The sequence below is a fragment of the Arachis hypogaea genome, chromosome 4, assembly GCF_003086295.3.
Source record: "Arachis hypogaea cultivar Tifrunner chromosome 4, arahy.Tifrunner.gnm2.J5K5, whole genome shotgun sequence".
Taxonomy (NCBI): Eukaryota; Viridiplantae; Streptophyta; class Magnoliopsida; order Fabales; family Fabaceae; genus Arachis; species Arachis hypogaea.
This window is the reverse complement of record NC_092039.1, coordinates 120,447,116-120,465,258: the sequence shown is the minus strand read 5'-3', so window position 1 is coordinate 120,465,258 and position 18,143 is coordinate 120,447,116. Positions and strand designations below refer to the sequence as shown.

The following is an 18,143-nucleotide window of genomic DNA, read 5'->3' as shown; positions in this document are numbered from 1 at the left end:
TTCAAATCTTCACTATTTTTAGTAGTTAGTTGAAGAGCAGAAAACACAATTGCCCTACTGCTAGGGTTATTTTTTTGCTCTGCTAGGATTTGCAAAGAAATCATAGTTTTGCAAGTTTGTTTGTAGAGTGCCTAAAGGTAACGATGGCAGCTTTGGCTGCTAATCAGGATCACAACAAGTTCGTATATGATAATGAGGAGGATGAGGTTTTTCACTTTGAGGATGAAGATATTAAGGAAGGAATGAAAAAAATGCACAAAGAGCCTGGCAGGCAGACTCATTGCAGACATACAATTCAGTGCTGGAACTCTTGAAGCGGCGCTATGTATTATATGGAGACAACCAGAGGACTTTAAGGTGATGGACCATGGGGGAATCTATTCCAATTTTTCTTTGAAAAGGAAATTTACTTGGTTCAAATAGAGAATAGGGTACCGTGGCTGTTTAAAAATTACATTTTAAGATTAACGAGAATGAATTTACTTTCGTTCCCATATGGGTACAGATGTGTGGACTACCTGAGCAATGCAAGACGACACATTTAGGGAGAAAGGTGGGAGAGGCGATGGGAAAGGTCATAGATGCTTATGTGTTCACAATGAGGAGGAAAGAAGAAACAGTTCTCAAAATTCAAATACTACTGGACATAACTAAGCGTTTGAGAAGGGTTTTAAAAATTGCATGCAGAAATAACAAAGTCATAGAGACTCAGATCAAATATGAGAGAATCAGAAACTTCTGCCACTATTGTGGCTGTATATGCCTTGAAATCAGAGCTTGCAGCCAATATGTGGAGGACTCGGTGAAGGAAAGTCAACAGGAAGAACAGTGGGGACCTTGGTTGCAAGCTAAACATCTTGGGAGGAGAACTGGGAACCAAAAGAAAAATCTGCACCCGAATTAGAGGAACAAGGCTGGAGAAGGGAAAGAGAAAGATCGAACAAATCAACACCATTCTGTTTAATCAAAGATTTTGCCAACCTATCTGTCCAGAATAATAATTCATAGGTGCGGGAGGAGGAAGATGAAGTATAGAGCAGAAAGAATGGTAATAGTACAGTGGAGGAAAATAGAGGTGCATAGAAGGATCAACATATTTTGGGAGACAAGGAGAAGGTGGATGAAAATGGAGTTGAACAAATACATAAAAACTGTTCGGATGATGTATTTTCTATTGGAGTAGGGGATGAATCTAGAGGTAATAAGAGGGTAGGAAGAAGAATATGAAATATCTAGCAAGGAGAAATATTCTTTCAAATCAATCTCAGGGGTTAAGCGACAATCTGAAGACACTGGTGAAAGATCACAAAATAAAAAATCATGCTCGGAAGAACAACATTTGGCTGAAAAGGAGGAGGGTGCCGCCCATAATTTGGCACCCCAAGAGACATGAATATGGGAATGTGGAACTGTCGGAGTTTGGAAAAACCCTTGACAGTTCACAGTATCAAAAGGATTTTTAAATCTCATTCCCCCGAGGTTTTGTTCTTATGTGATACAAAGAACAATTCCTCAACTATAGAGGGTGTGTTGCAGAGAGTCGGATATAATTCTATGTTCTTAGTGGACCCGATTAGGTTGGCAGGTGGTCTGATAGTAGTGTGAAAAGACAATATTCATGTTTAAATTCTCAGACATGATAACCTTTTTATTCATTTCATAGCTGATGATCAACAAGCAGGGCAAAAATGGGAGGTTATAGGAGTGCACTTGAGTACGGAAGAGGTGAGAAGGATTGAGCAATATATTCGAGTATTACAGCTTATGGAGATTAGTGGAGATAAGTTAGTTGTCATAGGAGATTTCAATGCAATCGAGGCAAATCACGAAAAAGAGGATGGTAGAACAAAATTAAGTACTTCCATACAAATTTTCAATGAATGATGGAGGTTTAATTAATTGATTTGGGTTACCTTGTTAAGGAGAGGCTGGATAGAGCCTTAGCAACTAGTGCTTGGAGAGATGATTGGCCGAATATTGTGGTCATGCACTTGGAGGACACAGGATCTGATCATAGACCGATTTTATTTAGTACAGAGAAGGAATGGAGGTGGTTTAAGAGAAGATTCATATTTCAAGAAAGATGGTGTGATATGGGATATGTTACTGCCATTGTGAAGGAGACTTGGAGAAAAGGAGTGCACGGTTCACCAATGTTTCAGCTTGCAACAAAACTGAAAAAATGCAAACATAAACTTGTGGATTGGCAAAAGTCTTCCTGCTCTAACTCTAAGGTCAGAATTCTTAATGTCAAAGAGAATTTGGCTAAAAATATTGGAAAAGGAGAGCATACCAATGGCACCGTAATCCAAAATCTAGAGGCTGAATTGGAGGAAGTTCTGGACCAAAAGAAGAGATATTGGCAAGAAAAATCTAGAGTTAATTGGCTGAATTAGGACGACCGGAACACAAAGTTCTTTCACAAAAAGTTCCAAGCTAGGAATAGAAAAAATAGAATAGAGTATTTGGAGGACGACGAAGGGAATACAGCAACAGAGATAGAAAAAATAGCAGAAACAACCCAGAAGTATTTTGAGACTCTTTTTACCTCAAGCAACCAGAAGGACCCAACCGAAGAGATTCAGGATATTCCAAAAAAATAGATGCAGTAACTAACCGGAGGCTAGTCCGACGAGTGACAGAAAAAGAGATCAAAGCGGCGGTTTTTTTCTATCAACCCCTTCTCTGCACCTGGGGATGATGGATTCACTACTAAGTTCTATCAGGCTCATTGGGATGTGATTAAAGAGGACGTCATCAGAGCAGTTAGAAGTTTTTCTCTGTAGATAAATTACTTAAGGCTTTTAATTATACAAATATTTTCTTAATTCCTAAAATTTCAAATGCTAGGAATATGGAGCAGATTAGACCTATAAGCCTTAGTAGTGTGTTTTATAAAATTATATCAAAGATCTTGGTGCATAGGTTGCAGTTTGTTATTAATAGATTGATCAATGATACACAAAGTGCTTTTGTTAAAGGAAGACTAATTAGTGACAACGTATTAATTGTGGTGAATTCATGCATTTCTAAAGAACAAGAAATATGGAGTCATGATTTCACTATGAAGATCAATATGAGTAAAGCATATGATAGGGTGGAATAGTCTTTCATATGATCTATGATGAGAAAGTTGAGCTTTTGTAATAAATGGGTAGACTGGATTAAGGAGTGTGTGATGACAGTTTCTTATTCTATTTTTATGGATAGTCAACCTCATGGTTTCTTTAAACTATGTAGAGGGGTGCGGCAAGGTGACTTTTTTGTGCAGAGAGACTTTCCCATCTGCTCCACAGAGGAGAATAGAGACAGAAAATTTTTAGATTGAGATTTAATCATCGATGCCCCAAAATCAATCACTTATTTTTTGTAGATGACTCAATACTATTTAGTAAGGCTATGAAAGAGGATTGTTGGAGACTAATTCAGATTTTATAGAGTTATAAGGAGATTAGTGGTCAGAAGGTCAACTTGGATAAATCATCAGTGTTCTTTAGTAGAAATACACCAGTGCATACACAAGATTCCCTAGCTAACATACTCAAAGTTCCTCATATTGGCAATCAAGACAAATATTTAGGATTCCGTCAGTCATCCAAAGGTCTAAGAGGACAACATTTAATTACATAAAGGATAAGGTTACACAAAAGTTTCAACACTGAAAAAGGGCTTTACTTTCATCAAGTGGCAGGGAGGTGTTAATAAAAGTCATCGCAACTGCTATACCACTTTATACCTTAAACTGTTTCAAGCTGTCAAAAATGCTACTCGAAGAAATTCAGAGGACAATTTTGTAATTCTGGTGGGGACAAAAGGAAAGCGAAAGGAGGATGCAGTGGATAAGTTGGAGAATTACTTGTAGGCCGAAAGAATAAGGATGATTGAACTTCAAGGATCTAAAAGCCTTCAATCTTGCTATGTTAGCTAAGCAAGGGTGAAGACTACTGATTAGACCTAATTCCCTGATTTCTAAAGTTTATAAAAGTAAATACTACAGATTTTCTAGTTTTCTACGGGTTGTGATAGGTACTAACTCCTCATGGGGTTGGAAGAGCGTGTTGGAGGGTTGAAAAATTCTGGAAAAAAGGCTTTCACTAGAGAATATGACGAGGTAGTATGATAAGTATTACACAGAATTCATGGGTCAAAGAGTTTACTGCCATAACACCTATACAATAGGTTGCATAACTAATGTTATCAAATAGACAATGGAATCAAACAAAAATAAAAGAACATTTCAATCCAGAAATAGAAGAGAAAATTATTAACACAGAAATTATAGAAGGAGAAGACTACATTATCTGGTTGAAGGAAAAGAAGGGAAGCTATTCAATCTCATGTGGTTATAAACTTGCATTTCAGGTTTCTCATCCTCTAGAGGAATTTTTTCCTGTACAATGCCAAAAAAAATTCATATGGTCAGGAATATGGAGTCTTAAAAGCCAACCCAAGGTAAAGAATTTTCTTATGGAAGCTAATGCATAATGAATTACCAATCAAATTAAAGCTCCACGCTCGAATCTCCTAAGTTAATCCTATCTGTCCATGGTGTAATTCACTAGAGGAATCTACTTCACATTGTTTGTGAGTTTGTCTAGATTTAGTAGAAGCTTGGAGGTTATTGGGTATTCATCACCCAGCAGTTATCAATGAGCCTTGGTGGTGGTGGAAAGAATTGAAAATCAGAACAAAGGACGAAGACAATTGAAGGAGATAAAGGAACTTGTAGCTAACCTGGCATGGCAGATTTGGAAATACAAAAAGAAACAAGTTTTTTAAAGTAAGAGGAAGTTGCCTGTGAGAGTTGTTCACGCTGCTCGAAAACTCATGGAGGAGTGCACGGCTGTTGCCTTTCTGTTTCTCCTTCTTAAAGATGACCTTACTAATTTCTTTTATTACTTCAATTGCATAATTGTTTAATTAGTTGATGAAATTTTTTCATGTGGGTCGTTATTATGTGTGATGTCCGGTTTTGGACCAATTTTATTCAAGGAATAAAAATAATTATCTTAGAAAAAAATCAAATCCTCACTATTTTCGACCCTTACTTCTTACTTTTCTAATGAAAATCTAGTAATAAATGCATTTATATATAACAAAATAATAATTTTAATTTATTTTAAAAAATAGTCTTGATAGTGAAGGGAGGTAGCATGGATGACGAGCCACGCCGTATGAGAAATTAACGACAATAATGAGACACGTACAGGAGAAAAGAGATGTGACGATGCAGTGCAAGCAAACCATGGATGAAGGCAACAACGCAGTGAAGGAGATGCACAAGAGCCAGAGAGACGGGGAAAAGGAGCTGGCGACGTGGCAGCAACCGTGTGGTGGCGGTTGCCAGTGATTTTTTTTTTTTGTGAGTGTGAGAGGGTTAGAGGCTCTGCCTCTTTAAGTGAGATATTGAAAGGGTAAAGTGAGGATGGGTTGGCGAGGCTTCGAGCAAAGGTTAAAGTTTCTTTTTAAAAATAAAGTGCTTCAAATCGGTCTGGATTTCTTAAATCCTTCAGTTTACGAATTTTTACTAAAATCGACCAGGCCGAATCGAATCTTACCGATTCTTTTCCTTATACAGTCAGATATCTAAATCAGACCAACTTCTTGATTGGTTTGTCGGTTTTTCGGCCTGTTCAAGTAGGTCAATTCGATTCTAACAACTATGACTAAAATAATACTTTACTCTAAAAAAAATAACCTAATAAAAAGTGATTAAATATTCATAAAAGATATAAGTTCAAATTCTTACTATTTTCGATCCCTACTTCTCACTTTTTCAATGAAAATCTAATGATGAATGCATTTATATATAACAAAATAATAATTTATATAATATACACTTACATATTTTTAATATTGACAAATAATATTTTTGATTTTTTTTTTCAAAAATAGCCTTGATGATAATAACTAAACTTGAGGGAAAATATTTTAAACAACAGAATTGATTATTACTTCTAATGAAAATATATTTTTTCTTATTGCCAGATCTTTTTTCCTCTTGTATATATATAACTCCTTTAGCTGACTGTTAACCTAACAAACACACTAGTCTCCCAACACCCACATACATTGCAAGAAAATAACCCTTCACCTTCACAATATTATACATACATATGGAGACCAAAGCCATAGCTACAAGACCACATTGTTTGGAGAACATGAATACCTTCATCACTAATGCTATGGTGATGGTATTCATGTTCTTCACATGATGAAAAGGACGTGGCATCCTCTGCTTTGCTCTGCGTGCTACTGTAGTTGTTATGGACAGTGGTGGAGCTTAGTTCAGACAGGGGGTGGCCATGGCTCCCCCAAACTTTTATAAAAAAAATTAGCAATACTTTTTTAAAAGATAAAAAATAGTTCAATTGGTTTACATACTTTACTATGATTTAAAGTACTTAATAAGTTCAATAAACAACACTCTCTCTACCTTTAAGTTCAAATATAAAAAATTACATGTTTTTTATTTATTTAATTTAATATTATTTTATATTTTACTATTTATTTAATTTAATTTTTTATATGATAAAAAATAATAGAATATTCAATAAGTATCAATATTATTGTATTTGTATAAATTGATAAAAAATTCAATAAATATAATAAATTTTAATATTTGCTCTTCTAACTTCTTATTTACATATTCTATAGGATATATATTTCAATTTTTATATAAAATAATAATGAAAAATCAAAGAATTGATGCATTTTTTAAGAGGAAGGTTAATATTTAAGGAGAACATATAACTTTTACAATATTAATACCTGTAGATAGTTCTTCTACTTTAATGAATCACAAAGAAAGTGAGATACAACATTCAAAAGTTCAAAAAGTTACATCGGATGAGTTTGATCTTAATTTTTTGGAACGAGACTCTGAAAAACGGCTTTAAAATTTGGCAATGTCATCCAAATCAGAGAGATGAGATTAGACGAGCTTATCTTAAATGGGTCCATATCAAAAGTTTTTTGACAATTATTTTCTATTTGCCCCCAAAATTTTGTTTCAAGTTCCGCCACTGGTTATGGACACAGATAAAGTATCTGCTATGTTAGAGGAATCACAGTTAGCTGTTCTCTAATTGAAATACGTAGTTATGCCTAATGCGATGTTAATAATTATAATTAATGAAGTGGGCCTTTTTTGACAATTTTGGACAATTGTATACTCTTTTGGGTTATTTTTAGTAGTAATGTGGACTGAATCGTATTTTATTACTTAAAACTGTCCAGATGACAATTGTTTTGAGGATAAAAGATTTTGAATTTTGAAGTAAAAAAAATCAGTTTTGGGCCAAGAAAATAATAATTTTAACTAAATTGAAATGTAAAATGAAAGTAAACCAAAAAAAAATGTAAAATGAAAATAATAAGTATATTAAAATGTAAAATGAAATTCATAAGTAAAATCATCAAATTGCTGTTTTTTGGCCTATATTTTTGGATTTTCGACCCGCGTAAATTAACACAAATACATATAAACAAATTTATTTGGGATTGATAGTTAAAACAAATATTTCTTACCGAAAAAAAATACAAAAATTTAAATTCAGAAAACTGCAATAATTATTCAAAAAAAAGTTCTAGTTTAAATAAAAAACCTAGGTTACATTTAACATTTTAGATTTTAATTTAAAATTTATAAACTTTTAAATTAATATCGCCTCATTTAAATTTGAAGTCCATATTTTTTAAATAAATTTTATTTTTTGGCATATCAATAGAAATAATAATTTTATTAAAAAAAGAATAATGCTACACATCAAAATCTTTTTATGAATTAATTTCAACAAAAAAATAAGACTTAGAATAACAAGATACTTTCGAAATATATCTCGGTTGGCAATAGTCCTAAATTTGTTAGGTTAAAAAATAACTTAAAAAATAAAAAATATTAAAGAAAAAAATAGTTGTCATACTTTATCTTTTTATATAGCATTCTTTGAATTGCATATAATTAAAGAAAAAAATTTTAAAAAATAAATGACAATAAAAAATATCAAAAATATAATATATTTGAATATACCTAATAAAGAGATATGCCAAATTTAAATTTATTTGGGTTTAAAAAAATGAATGAGAATAAAAAATATTAAGAATATAAATATAAAATTATGAATAGTTTTATAATCATGATATATTTGAATATATTCAGTAAAAAAATGTGATAAATTTAAACGTACTTGAAGGAATTTTTGACTTTTTGCTAATTAATATAAAAAATTAAGAAATAAAGAATAATAAAATTTTATGTAGCATGCATAAAGTAAAATAAATAATGTAATAATAAAAATAATTTAATATATCCAACAAGAGATTTGAATTTTTTTTGTAAATATTATTATTATTATTATTATTATTATTATTATTATTATTATTATTATTATCTTTTTTTTTGTCATGCATTTAATTTGTGAAATTTTTGCGGATGACTATATAAAGATTGAACTCTATATTCATAGAATGACAAAAACGACACCTAAATCCACAAAAAAGCCCAACAAATAGATCACTTTCATTATAGTTAATTTACCTTGAGCTAATTATGTCAAAAAAAAGGACAACTCGGACAATATCTCCTAAAAAATTATATCAAAGATACGAATCATAAAACAATACTAGAGTGAAACCCCATAATGGTCCCTCAGATTGAGCCCGTGCACCAATGTTACCCCTGACTTTCGAAATGCTCTAATTGCACCCTTCAGATTGAGCTCCGTGCGAAATTCTGGTCCCTCCACCCAATTCCGGCGTGACTTAGCAGCCGGAGCGCTGAGCTGGCTGCTTATTGTCCACGTAGGCAGCCTTAAACGGCGCCGTTTTGCGTGAATGGCGTTAATGAATCAACACGACGTCGTTTTGCCTTGGAGGGGAATTGAAACGTTGCTTGGGGAGAGGGTTGATCATTCTCCAGTCTTTCTCCTACTTCTCTTCAAACGTTTCCTGTCGCTGTCGTCCAGAGAATGGTGTGACATTAGGGCACGTTCTGGCTATTACTTGAGTGAGTTCATTGCCAGGAGAAGGAAGTACGCCACAGGTACGAGGTGGTTGAAGCAGAGGCTATCGTCATCGTCAGCTACAACAAGGTTAGTAATACAGAATGTGTAGTTGAAGTTCAAATTTTTTTTTTTGGTTTTCAATGATGGCTGTTCACGTGGTGTCTTGATTGAAGCAGAGTTGATATTCGTTTGGTGTCTTGTTTAGATTTCTGTGTTGTTAGGTTTTTGTGGTTACGTTGTTAGGCAGGGGTTTGGTTTGCTCTGTTTTTTTTTCTTCCTCAAAGAAAGGTTGCATGTGTTTAATTTGTTTGTTAACTTATCTGGCAGATGGATGAAGTACTGGACATTATGTTTCATCATGGAGGAAGTTTTGAGAAGGGCGTGGATGGAAAGATTGGTTACTATCCGGACAACAGAAACTGCCTAGGTGATGTTGAGGTTGATAGGTTGGATGTATTTTACCTGAGAAACTATTATAAGGAGCTAGGTTATGACAGAATGAAGGAAGTCTGGTGGCTTGTACCTGGAAAGAGCATAGGGGAGGGATTGAGGAAGTTAAATAGTGATGCAGACCTAAGAGAGATGTGTGAGATGGGTTCACAGAATGCCGGCCTTGTTGATATCTACATTGAACATCAGGTTTCGTCACCTGAACTGATAGAAGGGGAGGAGGTTATGGTATACATTGATGATCAAGTAAGGGACCTTGGGACTCAAGCTAAGGAAAATGTTGCAGCTGCACAAGACGATGGTTCTAGGCCAAATCATGAAAAGAATCCTACTGCTAATGTGAGTCGACGTAGAGAGGAAGGGGTAAAAGCATCTGTTAAGGTGCCGTCTGAACAAAAAATTAAAAAGAAGGTCAAGAACACCCTGAAACCAAGTCAAACAAAAGTTCATAGGAGGTATTGCCTCAGGTCTACCACTGGGATAGGAGGCACAAAGGCTCAGAAAAGAGGGCAGGGTAGCAAGATCCCAGTGATGTTGATGTCATCTGATGAGGAGTCCTCTAAAACTGATGATAGTTCAGAAGATGAGCCCTATAAACCAGTAAGGGAAGACAACTCATCTGATTCATGTGCTGCGGACCCTGTTCCTTCACCTAAGGTAAAGGGTAAGAAGAAAACAAGTAAGGGGAGTGCTTCACAGGATAATGGTAAGGGAAAGAATAAGATGAAGGAGAAGATTTGTGTTGATGAAGATGCTTATGTGGAGGGTAATTCTGATGTTGAAGTGGATTTTGGGAAAGTTGGAACTGATAAGAATGATGATTATGATGCATACGATCCTGGGACTGATTCTGATGGTGCCAACTCTTGGCATTCATTGGAGATGAAAACTCCACCCAATTCTGAAGACGAACTAGAAGAGAAGACCGAGTCTGATGATGTGTTTCCTGTTTTTAGAGAGGGGGCTAGGTTCGGGGAGCTTCATTTGGAGGTTGGAATGAAGTTCAAAACAAAGTGGGATTTCAAAGAAGCTGTTAGGGAGTACACCATCCAGGAGGGAAGGCGTATTCGGTTCAATAAAAATGATAGGAATAGGCTTAGGGCAGTTTGCAAGGTGAAGGAATGTGGTTGGGTCATCTTTGCTTCCAAGGACCGAGACGATACTTGCTGGCAAGTGAAGACTTTCAGAGATGATCATAGCTGTGCAAGGGAGGATAAGAACAGAGCAGCCAATCGTAACTGGGTTGCTAGTAAGCTGGTGAAGAAAGTCAGAAAGTATCCCAACTTCAGGCATTGTGATGCAAACACCTTCTTCAAGACCAAGTATGATCTGTCATTGAATAGGAACTCGATCTCTAGGGCACTGTCTGATGCTAGAAACCTTGTATATGGTGATGAAAAGGCTCAGTATGCAATGGTGAGGGACTATGGGGAGACACTGCTGAAGACAAACCCGGGTTCAACTGTCAAAATTTGCACCATTCCACAGCCAAACGGTGATGTGATATTTGAGAAAATGTATGTGTGTTTAAGTGGCTGCAAGAATGGATTTAAGGCAGGATGTCATCCACTCATTGGACTTGATGGTGCTTTCCTGAAAACTGTCTTTGGAGGGCAGATTCTATCAGCTATTGGGCAGGATGCAAACCACCACATATATGTCATTGCTTGGGCAGTTGTAGAAGTTGAAAATACTGCCAACTGGAAATGGTTCCTGGAACTACTGCATGCAGATTTGGGAGATTACAAGACACATGGTTGGTGTTTCATATCCGATATGCAAAAGGTACACTACTGCTAATCCCTTCTGATTTAGTTTCCAGTTTATTTGCATCACTGTGTTACAATATTCCTGATCTGTTAGAGGCTTGCTGATATCTGAGTAGGACTACTGTAGATGCACGATAGTAAACGTTAGGGACATTTATGGTGCCTTTGTTATAAACTCAGGGACTATTATGGTGAAAAATAAAAAAGTAAGGGACTATTATGGTGAAAATATAAAAAGTAAGGGGTCTAAATGGGTGAGCATATAACTATGTATTCAACAGACTTCTCTCTGCTGTATTTGTGTTAATTATTATTGGCATCCACTCTGTGTTGCAGGGACTCATAAATGCTGTACAGGAGGTGATGCCCAATGTGCATTACCGTTTCTGTGTATGGCATTTGTGGAAGAATTTCAACAAGCAATGGAAAGATCTGGAGCTAAGAGGGTTGCTGTGGGATTGTGCACGAGCCACAACATTTGAGGAATTCAGGGAACATAGGGAAAAGTTAAAGAGGCTTAATCCGGAGGCATGGGCATACCTAGAAAAGTGGCCACCACATTCTTGGACAAGATCTCAGTTCAGTCACAAGCCAAAGTTAGACTCAATATTTAACAATGTGTGCGAAGTATTCAACGCAAAGATTAAGGAAGCTAGGAGGAAGCCTATAATCACACTGCTGGAAGAGGTTAGGATGTTTGTAATGAGGACGATGGCCAAAAATAAAGTGAAGTTGGATAATCATGTGGGGATACTTCCCCCAGTGATCAAGAGCAGACTGGAGAAGCTGAGGAAGGAATCTAGGCAATGGCAACCAATCTGGGCTGGAGACACCGGATACGAGAAGTTCGAGGTACATGGACACCCTACACACCATGTAGTGGATCTGGGGAAAAGGCTATGTACTTGTCAGTTTTGGATGCTAACAGGTAATGTCTTTAACTATTACTTAATTATTTAACTACTCTGCCTACTGAGTCTAATTAACTATGCACCTACTTATTATTGCTGATGATGGTGTTGCAGGAATCCCATGTGTGCACGCATGTGCTGCTATTGCTAGGGTCAACAAGTGGCCAGAGGATTTCTGCCACAAGCTCCTCACAATAGAGTCCTACAAAGCCACTTACTCCCACCACATAAATCCTTTACCTGGCCAACAATTATGGGAAAGATCTGAAGCCAATAGACCATTGGCACCTTTGGTTAAGAGGAAACCTGGACAGCTCCAAACCAAGAGAAGGAAGGATGCGGATGAGGGGGGTCACTCTAGCAAGAAATCCAAGCCAACCACCACTCTGAAGAGACAGCTACGACCATTCACTTGCAAGTATTGCTTGCAGAAAGGTCATACAAAAAGAGGGTGTCAGATGAAGAAGGCGGCTGAGGCTGCAGAGGCTGAGAAGAAGAAAGCTGCGGAGGCTGCTGTTAAAGACCCTAAGGCTGCTGCTCAGAATGTCACTGCAACTGCCACTGCGTCAGCTACAACAACTACTTGCAATGCACCTCAAGCTGCAACTGCCTCTGCTACTGCTACAGGCTCTGGAATTGCAACAGCGTCCGCTACTGCTATTGCTACTGCATCTGCTACTGCATCTGCCCCTGTTCCTGCCACTCTTGTGGATGTGGATGTCCAGCAGGCTGAAATTGATTTGTCTCAGCCCTCATACTCTGAACCTGAAAACTCCCAAAAGGTATTTGTTTAATAATGTTTCATGTAATGTGTTTTTATTACTTGTCTTATTTTATAGGCTTTATGTCAAATATTGTCTGCATTGCAGCAGCATGAACAAACCAGGAACACACCTACAAGACCTGGAAAACTGCCACTTAGAAGAAGGTCACCTCCTCCCACTGGCTCTGCATCATTCAATCCAATGGAGGGAGCTAGTGAGGCAACTGCAACAAGGCTTGCCAACTTCCTGAAGTTTGTCCCAACCCCGGGGTTCAAACCGCCAAGAAAGAAGTGATTATGATCCTAGCTTTAGGTTGAGATTATGATAGATTGTAATATTTTGTGAAACAATTATCTTAGTCTCTTTTGTTTGGTCATGGTGATTTATAGACACCTCTGCAACTTTTAAATACTAATTAAGTTGCTGGAATCTAGCTGAAACAATGCTCAGAATTTTTTGGATTGTTATTGTCATTAATGCATTATTGCAGAATGTTTATATGAACTATTTTTATTGTGATTCAGTTATGAATTGTGCCTTATGTAAGCTTATCCTACTGTTGCTTATCCATATCAATTATATTTACAAGAACAAAACCAAATAGTCATTCAATATATCAAAAACAATCTAATGTCAATTACATTGTTCATAAACTGGAATACACTGGTTCTGTGTTTCAGCTCTCACCCTAATCAAACCTTCAACAGTAACATCAACACAAACACCACTAACACAAATACCCCTAAACCAAGCACTTGGACCATCAGCTTCACATTTCTCACATCTGCTTCCAGATTGCCCACCTTCCATGCAATGTTCATCTTCATCCCACCATGCTCATCTTCTTCATCAGACTTCAGCGGCACCTCATCCTTTACCGAATCTGCCCAGACAAATAACCCACACCAATTCTTTCCACTAGTCTGCAAACATGCATCAACCTTATCAAACAACTACCTCAAGTAACCAACACTATAAATTTCAGCCAGTAATTGCACTCACGTTATAATTCGGACACCCGAAGAATGGCTTATTAGGATGACTCTCCGTCCCTGATCACCGAAGGACAGGCCTACACCCACAACCACACCACTCTGGAACTGCTGAACGCCGGGCACGCACATTGTTCCCTCTCCAGATTCCAGTCGCAGATGAGCGATTCGACCTACGAGAAGCTTGACTGTCACTCATGGCGAGAGAGGACGAAGAAGAAGAATAAGGGGGAAGAAGAGGGAGAGTTGGACGACGAACCAATTCACATAGGAAGAGTGAAGAACAACTTAGGGTTTATAATTGGTACCAGGGACTAATTCAGGGAATTTCGACATTCTTTGAAGATCCTCCACATCAGCTAGCCGTTTAAGGCTGCCTACGTGGACAATAAGCAGCCAGCTCAGCGCTCCGGCTGCTGAGTCACGACGGAATTGGGTGGAGGGACCAGAATTTCGCACGGAGCTCAATCTGAAGGGTGCAATTAGAGCATTTCGAAAGTCAGGGGTAACATTGGTGCACGGGCTCAATCTGAAGGACCATTATGGGGTTTCACTCAACAATACTATCCACGTCACTTTCGTTACCTAAAGAAAAAAGACCCTTCGTCATGGTAGCATTCCCCAATAAATAAAGTATCGCCAATAGTGTAGGCTACAAAGTTTTTGAAAAGAAAAAGTATAATTAAACAATGAAAATATTAAATAATGTGAATAATAAATATGTTAGATGTTCAATTTAATAGATATGCAGATAATTATATTTATTATTTTTAATTAGATGGTTATTTCTTTTAATTTGATTTATTCATACACAATTAACAATAGTTGAATGTTCAATTCATTAGATATGCAGATAATTATCCTAATGTTAAAGTTTAGACACTAATTTAGAAGTGGAATATTTTTTTATTTTATTGAATCAATCTTAAAATCCATTGTTTATATTGTTTACAAAAATCATTGTCTACCTAACAAAACGCAATTGAAAATTAATTAACCTAGTATATATATATATATATATATATATATATATTAACTCCTTCAAGTCTCAACTCAACACAAAAACACCCCTGAACCGATATTGCAAGAGAAAAGGTTTGATTTCAAATACACATTACTGAAAAAAGCATGGCTATCAAACCGCATTGTTTGGTGTTATCATTCCCAGGTCAAGGCCACATAAACCCCATGATTCAGTTGTCAAAGCTCTTGGTACATGAAGGGGTGAAAGTAACACTAGCCACCACATGTTTTTACTCCAAAACCTTACAAAATGTGCCACCTTACATATCACTTGAATCAATCTCTGATGGGTTTTACAATGGTGGGTTGGGTGAAGCTGGAACCTTTAAGGCCTATTTGGCCCGGTTTTGGCAAGTGGGCCCACCTTCCCTTGTTGATCTTATAGAAAAGCTTGCTAAATTAGGAAACCCAATAGATTGCATTATCTATGATTCAGCGTTGCCGTGGGCATTAGATGTTGCCAAAAGATTTGGCATAGTAGGTGCTTCTTACTTCACTCAAAATATGGCTGTGAATAGCATATATTATCATGTTCAATTGGGAAAGATTAAGGTTCCTCTCATTGAGAGTGAAATTTCACTTCCTTCTATGCCTAAACTTCAACTTTCTGACATGCCTTCTTTCTTCCACAATTGTGATGATGAAGATTTGGGTTTTCTTGGCTTGGTAGTGGGTCAATTCTCCAACGTTGACAAAGCTGATTGGGTCCTATGCAATTCATTTTATGAGCTGGACAAAGAGGTAAGCAATTATAATTATAAAGACTAATGTATTGATGATTAGAAATATAATTATTTATGTTATTTTTTTTATTAATTTAAATTTTGAGAGAAATAATATTATGACATGGTATTAGAGTTTTATGTTTGAAAAATTTAGAATTTGATCCTTAATGAACTCTAAAAGTAAAAAAAAATAGCATACAACAAAAAGAGAAAAAAAAACGTAAAAATTAAATAAAGTAAAAAAGAAACTCTCGCTTTGAGGAATAGTATTAAGAATATAACTATTCATGTTGCTTTTTTCTATCAATTTAAGTTTTTGAAAAAAATAATATCATAATATTAACAAAGAATATTTTAAAATATGAAATTAGTTAAAATGATATAATTTTTTATTTTAAGTTATATTTTTAAATTCATGTTTTAGAAATAGCAAATGAATTTTTTTTTCTTATGAATTATATATAATGACAAATAAAAAAAAATTATGCATCAAATTTCTCTCATATCTCATTTATACAGTAGATATATACATACAAAGTATTTATATGTATATATACAATATCTAGTGAGAATAAAAAAAAATGTGGCGCATATATTTTTCTTAATTTATTTTTGTCCTCAATTTTTCTAATTTATTTTTGTTATTACTACTGAAAGTTGAACCAAGATTTCTTATTAGAAGAATAATATATTTATCATCTTAATTAATTAACGTCGCAATTTGTTTCCATGTTACACACATTGAATATAATAGAAAGGTCACTAACTCACTATTGTAATTTAAGAAGTGAAGAGAAATCATTCTTGATGTAAATAAAGTAGCTAATCAGTTTTGAGTTTATTTAATATTAATAATTAACTATCATATATTGAAAAGGAAGAGAACATAGATACACTTTACAGGGGAAAATATATTGTCATTAAATTCTCCAACTAATTAATATACAGTAATACTACAGAAATACCAATACAAAATTATTTTATTTAACTTAATATTTATATTTGTGCATATAATTTAGTTAACATGTGTCTTATATATAACGGCACAAATTAAGATTATTATTATTAAAATATTTTAAATGTTTTGTTTGAATAAATGCACAATACTTATATTAAAAATCAAACTTTGCATAATTTTAATTTCTTATTATATTTAATATTATTATTATTCAACTATATCAACAAATAATTAAAGAATATAAATAAAATGAGTAATAATTAAAAAATATAAAACAAAATTATTTTAAATTATTTTAGATTAATTTTTTATTTTCTTTCAAACATTATTATAAATATATATTCATTTTACTCTTGCTTTTTGGATAAAGTTTCTCATTCAACATGCATAATGTTATCATGGTTCATAAATCATAATATTTCTCAAAGGCCTATTACTTACTGAAATATATATGACTTTAGGTGACAGATTGGACTACCAATATTTGGCCAAAATTTAGAACCATCGGACCAAATATTCCCTCTGTATTTTTGGACAAACGAATTAAGGATGATGAAGATTATGGAGCTGCAGCATTCAAGAGTGAAGAAGAATGCATGGAATGGCTACACAATAAACCAAATGGATCGGTTGTCTATGTCTCATTTGGGAGCTTGGTTCCTCTTGATGAGGAACAAATGAGAGAAATAGCATATGGTCTCAGAGATAGTAATCATTATTTTTTGTGGGTTGTTAGAACCTCTGAAGAGATTAAACTTCCAAAAGATTTTGCAAAGAAATCAGAGAAGGGTTTGGTAGTAACATGGTGCTCCCAATTGAAAGTATTAGCTCATGAATCTGTGGCATGTTTTGTAACACATTGTGGTTGGAACTCTACATTGGAAACTTTAAGTTTAGGAGTTCCAACTATTGTAGTGCCTCAATGCTCTGATCAAATCACAAATGCAAAGTATATGGTTGATGTTTGGAAAGTGGGAATTAGAGTTCCAATTGATGAGAAAAAGATTGCGAAGAGTGAAGCATTGAGGGATTGCATAAAAGAAATGATGGAGTGTGAGAAAGGAAAAGAGATGAAGAATAATGCCATGCATTGGAAATCTTTGGCTCTGAAAGCAGTTAGTGATGGAGGTGGAAGTTCTTATGAAAACATCATGGAATTTGTGAATAGCTTGTTTACATGCTCTCAATTATTACAAGAAGTTATTTCTTAGTCATATCAACAATAATTCGTTCCTACAATAATTTGTAATACAAGTATATATATAGTTTATGGTGGGAGCTTTTTTTTCTGATTATTAATAATATTTGAGCATGATTAATATATATTTAAATTTTCATCTCAGCAATGTCCTATTATGCCCATGTTATTTCACCCAATTGACAGAAAAAAAAACAGTTAAGGTTTAATTTACTTCGTAATTATCTTTTGTATAGATTTTTTTAATATTATTTTTATGCTATTTTTTTGTCATAAAAATTTTAATATTATATTATAAAATTATCAAAAAACTTAATTAAAATGATAAAAGAAGACACCTAATAAATT

General features: G+C 34.9%; 1 protein-coding gene across 1 annotated transcript; it reads left to right on the top strand.

The window, feature by feature from the left end:
- The first annotated feature begins 14,925 nt into the window (after positions 1–14,925).
- LOC112797631 (mogroside I-E synthase-like) lies at positions 14,926–17,936 on the top strand. The gene is made up of 2 exons (XM_025840668.2): positions 14,926–15,655; positions 17,059–17,936. The coding sequence occupies exons 1-2, from the start codon at positions 15,020–15,022 to the stop codon at positions 17,806–17,808; spliced, it is 1,386 nt and encodes a 461-aa protein (XP_025696453.1). The 5' UTR covers positions 14,926–15,019; the 3' UTR covers positions 17,809–17,936.
- The last annotated feature ends 207 nt before the right edge of the window (positions 17,937–18,143 follow it).

Bases quoted from the DNA above. Each gene is read 5' to 3' on its own strand.
- LOC112797631 (XM_025840668.2), top strand. From the start codon at position 15,020: ATGGCTATCAAACCGCATTGTTTGGTGTTATCATTCCCAGGTCAAGGC. The intron at 15,656-17,058 runs GTAAGCAATTAT...ATATGACTTTAG, and splicing joins TTTATGAGCTGGACAAAGAG to GTGACAGATTGGACTACCAA.